Source organism: Euleptes europaea, chromosome 11 (assembly GCF_029931775.1).
Source record: "Euleptes europaea isolate rEulEur1 chromosome 11, rEulEur1.hap1, whole genome shotgun sequence".
NCBI classification, from domain to species: Eukaryota; Metazoa; Chordata; class Lepidosauria; order Squamata; family Sphaerodactylidae; genus Euleptes; species Euleptes europaea.
In genome coordinates, this window is record NC_079322.1 from 67,111,068 (window position 1) to 67,119,313 (window position 8,246).

The 8,246-nt window shown below is 44.1% G+C and overlaps 1 protein-coding gene across 2 annotated transcripts in view; it reads left to right on the top strand.

Moving 5' to 3' along the window:
- LARP4B (La ribonucleoprotein 4B) overlaps nucleotides 1-7,222 on the top strand; it is a 74,229-nt gene extending 67,007 nt beyond the window's left edge. For both annotated transcript variants that reach the window (XM_056857275.1, XM_056857277.1), the window contains exons 13-17: nucleotides 2,923-2,968; nucleotides 3,468-3,632; nucleotides 5,087-5,217; nucleotides 6,050-6,161; nucleotides 6,884-7,222. In XM_056857275.1, the coding sequence (XP_056713253.1) occupies nucleotides 2,923-2,968; nucleotides 3,468-3,632; nucleotides 5,087-5,217; nucleotides 6,050-6,161; nucleotides 6,884-7,162 (733 nt within the window). In that variant the 3' untranslated portion in view covers nucleotides 7,163-7,222. The remainder of the gene's footprint in view (nucleotides 1-2,922; nucleotides 2,969-3,467; nucleotides 3,633-5,086; nucleotides 5,218-6,049; nucleotides 6,162-6,883) is intronic.
- Nucleotides 7,223-8,246: the final 1,024 nt, after the last annotated feature.

Sequence of the window (8,246 nt, forward strand, 5' to 3'; positions counted from 1 at the left end):
GAGACCGCTCGAAAAGCTGAAGTGCAGGCCTAGAGAACAAACCTAACCCGAATAAAAACTGTGCCTTAAAGCTGGAAAGGGGGCTAAAAGTAGGAAGCCCCTCTGCCTTCCCTAACAAGAGGTTCATCTGACGATTCCCAAATGGGGCCCGTGAGCCGGACTGCGTTAATCACTAGGGGGCAAGTTGGAATGGAGGGTCAGCAGTGGGGTTGGATGCTATGCCCACACTTGTGAACTGAGTGTCCGTACAGGAAAATATCAGCAACTGTTGCGTAAGCAAATTTTGGCAGTGCAGAATGTTGACTTCCATAGAGGAAATGTTGGCTCCCCCACCTCCTAGTAAGTTACTGTGTATATGATCCTTCAGTGTATGAAGAAGAGTTGGTTTTTATATGCCGACTTTCTCTACCACTTCAGGGAGACTCAAACTGGCTTACAATCACCTTCCCTTCCTCTCCCCACCTCCTTTCCTCTCCCCACAACAGACACCCTGTGAGGTAGGTGGGGCTAAGAGAGCTCTAACAGCTGTAACTTGCCCAATGTCACCCAGCTGGCTTCGTGTGTAGGAGTGGGGAAACAAATCCAATTCACCAGATTAGCCTCCGCCGCTCATGTGGAGGAGCAGGGAATCAAACCCGGTTCTCCAGATCAGAGTCCACCACTCCAAACCACAGCTCTTAACCACTATACCACGCTAAGTGAGTTATAGCTGCCTCCATACTTTCATGCTTGTATAGGCTTTGGCCTTCAAAAGGCCACTGATATAACTTCAGCTCTTCTGCGGATCTGAGCCATCCTGTCTCTAGTGCTTCATTTCAAGCAAAGCTTTATTTAGCACCAATGGTACCCAGCTGCTGATTCGAAATACTGTGGGTTTGATTTGCCTCAATGTCCTTTGCATGAATGCTTTCCCTTCAGTCAAGTGTTCAAGAACTGCCTTTGCAATTTGGTTTTATCAGCCTGTGCATGATAGCCTATTATAACTGTATAGCGGGTTCCCAACTCTGGCGGAATGGCTTCACTTGAAACATTCTCTTTCTGATATTTGAGATAGACTGTGGCATTCACGGTTTTCAACTGGAACTAGCCAGAAGCAGAAGACTATGTGGCTGCCCTGTGCACGATTACAAAAATAGGTTATATAATAGCTTTAGCAGGCCAGAATAGTAAAAAACGCACTGTACTGCCTGAGGATCTAAGATTATAACTTTCAACTTCTACCCTGTCCCTGCTAATAAAACAACTAAACTTATTTTCCTCATTCCGTGTTTGATAAACATTCTTTTTTCACAAGGCAAACAACTAGTTTTTGAAAAACAAATGTATAGGCAGATTTTTATCTGTCTCCCCCCACCCCCCGCGCTCCTAGTGCCCCTCCATGCGAATTTTGGTCAAAAGCCATTACGATGACAATTCTCTGTAGTTGAGAGCCACACTCTTCATTTCTGTCCATTTTCATTTATTAACATAGAGTACCCTAATGGGAAGCTTTAACAGTGATATCTTAAAAATTTGAAAGTCAAAGAAGCACTATCCTCTTTGGTGTGTCTTAAAGGCATTTCCATCTTAAAAAAAGGGGGCAGTGATTTCTGCTGATTTCCCCCCTTTGGCTGCAGAACCCCAGGTTGCCCCCATGCTGTGATTTGCTGACCCCCTAGGAACATAATTCCTGGAAGCTCTGCCTGGGCTGTTTCAGAGCAGAGATTGGGTACGAGCCAACTCCGCTTGGCATGCAGAAGGTTCCAGGTTCAATCCCCGGCATCTCCAGTTAAAGCAGTGGTTCCCAACCTTTTTTTGACCAGGGACCACTATGACTTTTTTGTTCGGTGCAGGGACCCCAAGGTTCAAAATAAAAATTCTGAGAATTTGAAAATAAACTTTAATCATAACTGTTAAACATTAAACTTAGAATAATATTTGAATAAATATTTTTATAATAGAGAACTTTTAATTGAAAATATTAATTTATTATGGGTTTATAACTTTGTTTGGCGGACCTTAATTTAGTTCTCCCGGACCCCTGGGGGTCCACGGATCCCCGGTTGGGAACCAGTGAGTTAAAGAGACTAGGCAAGTAGGTGATGTGAAACCCTGCAGAGCCGCTGCCGGTCTGAGTAGACGATACTGACTTTTGGACCAAGGGGTCTGAATCAGTGTAAGGCAGCTTCATGTGTTCATGTGTGTTCATGGACCTCAGCATGGTATCATGCCCAACAGTCTGTTTTCCAAAGGAGTCAGTTTCTCCAGGGGAATTGATCTTGATCGTTTGGAGATCAATTTTAATAGCAGGAGATGTCCAGGTGCCAGCTGGAGGGTGGCAATCCTAGTTGGAATTGTGTGGGCGCCATGGTCATGGACAAGGATTTTTTGTGTGTGTGCCATCAAGTCACAGCTGACTTATGACAACCCCGTAGGGTTTTCATGGCAAGAGATGTTCAGAGGTGGTTTGCCATTGCCTGCCTCTGCATCACAACCCTGGTATTCCTTGGTCTCCCATCCAAGCAACTAACCAGAGCCAACCCTGCTTCTGAGATCTGACAAGATCAGGCTAGCCTAGGACTATCCAGGTCAGGGCATTGACAAGCTGATGCAGTATATGTGAAAGTTGAAGTTATGTCATTCTTTTCTTTTCTATTTTGTTTTAAGAGTTTTTTGGGGGGGGAGTTGTAAAAATAATTTGATAATTTTTTAAATGTTGTTTTCTGTTTAAATCATATTCTGGTAATAGTAATTAAGGATCTGGTTGATTCAGGTTTTGGAGTGTTTCTGAAGATTGGGGGTTCCTGTATTAATATTTATGCTATAAAAAGGCAAATAGAAACGTTAATGTCTTATGTTCCTTATTTTTATTTTATTAAATTTATATCCCACCCTCCCTGGCTTTATGAAGAATAAGCTTCTGATGATAATTTCTCTCTCCAGAAAAAACTCGTACGGCTATCGGAAGAAGAGAGAAGACAAGTTCACGGTGAGTCTGTTTTTATGACTAGCTTGGTCAGGAATGACAGAAGAATATTGATTGTCCCCTTTAACATAGCATTCTACAGAAGGGATTTAACTATTAACTATTAAATATGAAAATAACCGTTCTAAATAGCTGTGGTGCAGTTGCTTCCTAATCATCATGGGCAAAATGCTGAGTGTCAGCAAATCTTCATTATGATGTGAAATTATTGAAATGCAGGGTTTGCTCAAATGGAACAGATTCTTCTTTTCTCTCCCCCACCCCAAAGTACTGCCTTGTTTACATTTCTGCTTAGGGTGTCCCTTGTTCTCAAGTTTGTCTCCTCCTGTTGGCTGCATATGCTTTTTTTTTAATGACCAGCCTAGGATATCTAGACTTGAGAATTTTGTCCCTGTGTGTAGAAACATTTTCACTGCCAAATTCTCAGTGGGTTTTCATTCTTTTATTGAAAAGCTCCATTGTATTTCCATTGAAGCGTTCTTACATTGCGTTTCCCTTGCAGAGAGGGCAAGCACAGTCTCCTCCCCCTCCAAAGCCTCCATCTCCGAGCTTTGAACTGGGGCTGTCCAGTTTCCCTCCATTGCCAGGAGCTGCTGGCAATCTCAAGACGGAAGACCTCTTTGAAAACAGATTGTCAAGTGTGGTAGTCGGGACGTCAAAGGAGCGGGTGAGCGGGTCCAAAAAAATGGGCTGGGAGGTGGAGGAAGACCAAAGGAAGTTCTCCCACTTCCCTCTGCAACCACCTCTACTTTCACAGAGCGGCCTCCATTTGATGGGTGGAATCCCAGGATAACCCCACAGTACCTGTGAAGCTTCTGAGTTGAAAGGCTTTTGTGGCTGGGTTTCAAATTCACCCCCAAATGGCTAGTTTTTAAACTTTGGTTTCAGAAGCTGGCACAGCTGGTTCTTGCATTAAACTTATTAGAAGAGACAATATTCATTGGTGCATAAGGGGTTGAGGGAGATGAGTTAACGCACAGTCTCGCAGAGGTGTGTGGAGCTGTCTTACTTGGTGTCCAAAGGGCAGAGCCAGAAAAATGGAAGAAAAGCTAAAGGGAAAAAGAGTGTTCGGTGTGTCCTTTATGCCCGGAAGTGTCCAGAGAACCAGAGGCAGAGCTTTTAACCAGCTCTAAGGCAATGCCTTCTACTCAATTGGGCCAATAGTAAGAATACAAGAAAAGCCACGCTGGATCAGTCCAAGGCCCATAAAGTCCAGCAGTATGTTCACACAGAGGCCAACCAGGTTCCTCTAGGAAGCCCACAAACAAGACCACTGCAGCAGCAGCATCCTGCCTATGTTCCACAGCACCCATTATAATAGGCATGCTCCTCTGAGACTAGAGAGAATAGGTATGCATCATGACTAGTGTTCATTTTGACTAGTAGAAAAAGAGTTGGTTTTTATATGCCGACTTTCTCTATCACTTAAGGAAGAATCAAACTGGTGTACAATCACCTTCCCCTCCTCACAACAGACACCCTGTGAGGTAGGTGGGGCTGAGAGAGGTGTGACTAGGCCAAGGTCACCCAGCTGGCTTCATGTGTAGGAGTGGGGAAACCAACCCAGTTCACCAGATTAGTGTCCGCCACTCATGTGGAAGAGTGGGGAATCAAACCCCGTTCTACAGATCAGACTCCACTGCTCCAAACCACCGCTCTTAACCACTACACCACACTGGTAGTCTAATTTGTCTTGTTAATGCAGGCAGTGGCTTTCCCAAAATATTTGTTGTCAGGATTTTCATCCCATCTAACCTCTTTTTTTTTTTTTTGGCAGCATCATTTCTGTCTGCCATATATGGGGCCAGAAGTAATTCCCCCCCAAAGTCGTATTTGATTGCCTTTCAAGTTTGGAGCTCTCCTAAGGCTTGCTTGGGTCATCTAGAGCTCTGTGCCCTTGACTGTGGTGCCTTTGGGTCTCTTCTGGTGTTGTGCACCAGGTGGGCTTGGTTGGTGGGCCTTTGAGGGGCTGGTGCTGCACAGGAGCTATTGGGCCCTGCGGCCCCGTCCTTCCAGCCATGGTTGCATAACGTCATTGTGTGTCTTCTAGTATGTTCTGCACCTGCAGCCCCAGCTGTAAATTAAGTATGTTTGAAATGACCCAAGCATCGTTTTCTTCAGAACCTCAACGTGGATGCAAGTACAAACACTGTTCCGTCAGGAATTCCTCGAGAGCCTTTATTGCCAGTTTCTTCTTCTTCTTCTCTGCCAGGAGCGTTCGAAAGGTCTCCTTCCCCATCCCAGCCTCCTGAGTAAGGACTTAATTATACATCGCTTTAAATATACTGCTTTGAACAGATAGTTTGCACGTTCCGTAATCAAAAGCTTAGGTGTGATGCTGCTCGAATAGATCTCAAACTGAATCATAGAGTTGGAAGGGGCCATACAGGTCATCTAGTCCGACCCCGTTTAATTCAGGACCAGTCTATTGCATCCCTGACAAGTGCTTGTCCAGCCTCTGCTTAAAGACTTACAGTGAGGGGGAGCTCACCACCTCCCTAAGTAGCTGATTCCACTGTCGAACATCTCTTACTGTTAAATTTTTTTTCCTAATATCCAGTCGGTACCTTTCCACCCACAATTCAAGCCCATTATTGTGAGTTCTGTCCTCTGCTGCCATCAGGAACAGCTCCCTGCCCTCCTCTAAGTGACAGCCCTTCAAATGCTTAAAGGAAGCAATCATGTCCCCCCTCAACCTCCTCTTCTCCAGACTAAACATTCCCAACTCCCTCAGCCTTTCCTTATAAGGCTTGGTCTCCAGGCCCCTGATCATCCTGATCACTCTCCTTTGCACCCGCTCGATTCTGTTTACTGTTCAGTAAACTACACCCATGGGTAACCTGCAGCAGGAGTCTAAATTTTTAATAGTATAGTCAAACACTAACCTTAAGCCTGATTCTTAATGTTGGGAAAACAGCAGCATTCGTCCAGGGAAAGGACCTGGCAGTGTTGCGGGCCCTACAGTACAGGTAGCCTCCTCTCCTAAGTTGTGAGTAGATGCCTCCTTCCCGTAGGCTTCCGTTTCTGAATGCAGGAGAACATGGTGTCCCATCCCATTCACATTTTCCTCTGTATCACTTGCAGCGACTCCAAACCTATGGACAAGCCGCAGAGAGAGACACAAAACACGGAAAGACTTTCTTCCACGCTTACTACTGCTTGTAAATCAGTACAAGTCAACGGGGCTGCCATAGTAGTAAGTGCATTTTGGCTTTTATGAGGAGTCCTCTCTGTTTGATTTGCTACCTTCTGTTTGTTCCTTGACAATTTCAATAAGAGCCATTTATTGCCAGGAGGGAGGGAAAAGGGTCAACAAAATTCATTTGGCTCAAGTTGTTAAGCACTTTGGTTGATGAGTAATGAAGGGGAGGGAGCTTGGAGTCCACCAAGTGAGTTTTGGTGCCTTTATACACCAGTTAACACTGATCAATTTCACCTTTGTTTTTACCTTCATTAGGCAGAATTAAAATCTGCCAATTGACACTCAAAACGTAAATTTTTTTACCTTCTATATTGTGTGGCCCTTTGTCACTTGTTATAAAACATGGCATTTTCACCATTTAAATTGGCACACACAGAGGTCTAAATATCAAAAGATATCAATAAGCAAGGTTTTAATTTCAATTCCAAAAGCATAAATATGTCCACAAAGAACTTTTTCTGGGGCCAATATTTTAAGAACCAGTTCAAAAACATAACTTATAATATATTTCCAATGTCGTATGGCAGGGGAAAGCAGGTTAAAAAAATATACATTAAATATCACAAAGCTCTCCCTATTGTTGATCTTTGTCCTCAAGTAGAATTGGAAGCGACAGTTACTTTTGGTCAATATCACTTCGGCCTTTTTAGCAACGGCAACAACAAAAAATCGCCACCTTGTCCTATATCTGTGCCTTGTGCTTCCGATTTGCCCAGGAACTGCGAAAGCCGAGTTACGCGGAGATCTGCCAGAGGACATCGAAGGACCCACCGCCGCCCCCGAAAGAACAGAAGCCAAACACCGCAGCCTGCGGGAAAGACGACCGGAAGCCCGCAGAAATGCCTGAGCGGAGCAAAGAGGCCCCTCCGGCGAAGCCGAGCCCTGGGCAGCCCAAAGACCAGAGGGGACAGTCGGGGCGCCGGTCACCGCCCCCTCCAGCTGCTGGGAAACGCCTCACGAAAGAACAGAGCACCCCTCCCAAATCTCCTCAGTGAAACTAGCGCTCGGGAGGGGGGATTCAAACAGTTCTGCTATCCATGAAGTAAACCCACGTGGCCACTGAAGAGTACAGAGAAAAGAGTTGCTGGTTAGGAGCTTGCAGTGGGTATTGAGTCTGTGCGATGCCTGCGAGGGTGTTTTTTTTCCCTTTCTTTTTTGTGTTTTGTTTTTGTTTTTCCTTTTGTAAAATAGATTCCTCCTTCACTTTCCTTGCACCTCCGCCCCCCCCCCAAATTCTCCCTTGAGCAAGCAGTCTACTCTGTCAGGGTTTAATTAATCTAAACCTAACGTTTAGATTGGCGCTTAACCGGAGGTGATGCCTAAAAAATATTTTTTTTCTCTAGATGGAAAATATGTTTACCTGACAAAAAAAAATTCTTTATGAAGCCTTCATATGGCTGCGTGTGAATACAAACTTTATCAAATGATTTTTTCCCTAATCTATTAAGCAGAATTGTGCTGCTGTCGTTTTTTAAATAACTGGTCTAAAACACATACCTTCTAGAAATGACTAAAGGGTTCGTAACAGCAGCTAATGTTTAGAGTGCAAGAAAAGCAAGCATTTTACAAGATGGTAAGATTTTTTTTTCTTTTAGATTCTGGCTGCTATAGCACATCAGTATAGAAAACTGTGTACTTTTTTTAGTTTTAAAAATAAATTTGTATCTAACGTTTTAAAGTACAACCTTTTTTGTTGTTGTTCAGCCAAAAACGAGTCCCTTAAAGATCACCTGGGAGGCTTTTCTAGCGTATTTGTTGGGATGGACAGCAAGCGAGTAACCAGCTTCTCGTAAATAAAATGGTTCCTTGAATTTCAGGAAAAGGGAAAAAAAGCACATTGTGAATAGAAAATAATTAAGTACGTAAACCCTTATTTATGGCAGATGCCAGTTGATGGCTGTTTTTCACAAGATAGCCCAGCAGCACTCTCATGAGGAGGATCTCCATTTGTTGCCTCTCAGCTGGAGGAAATTAATTAGTCACCACTGTCCTTTCTGGTTTTCCCCTGTGCAGGTTTTTTTTAAACTGTGCTCAAAGTGCTCTTTGAAAGAGTTCATATCTTAATCGGCCGAAGTGCTG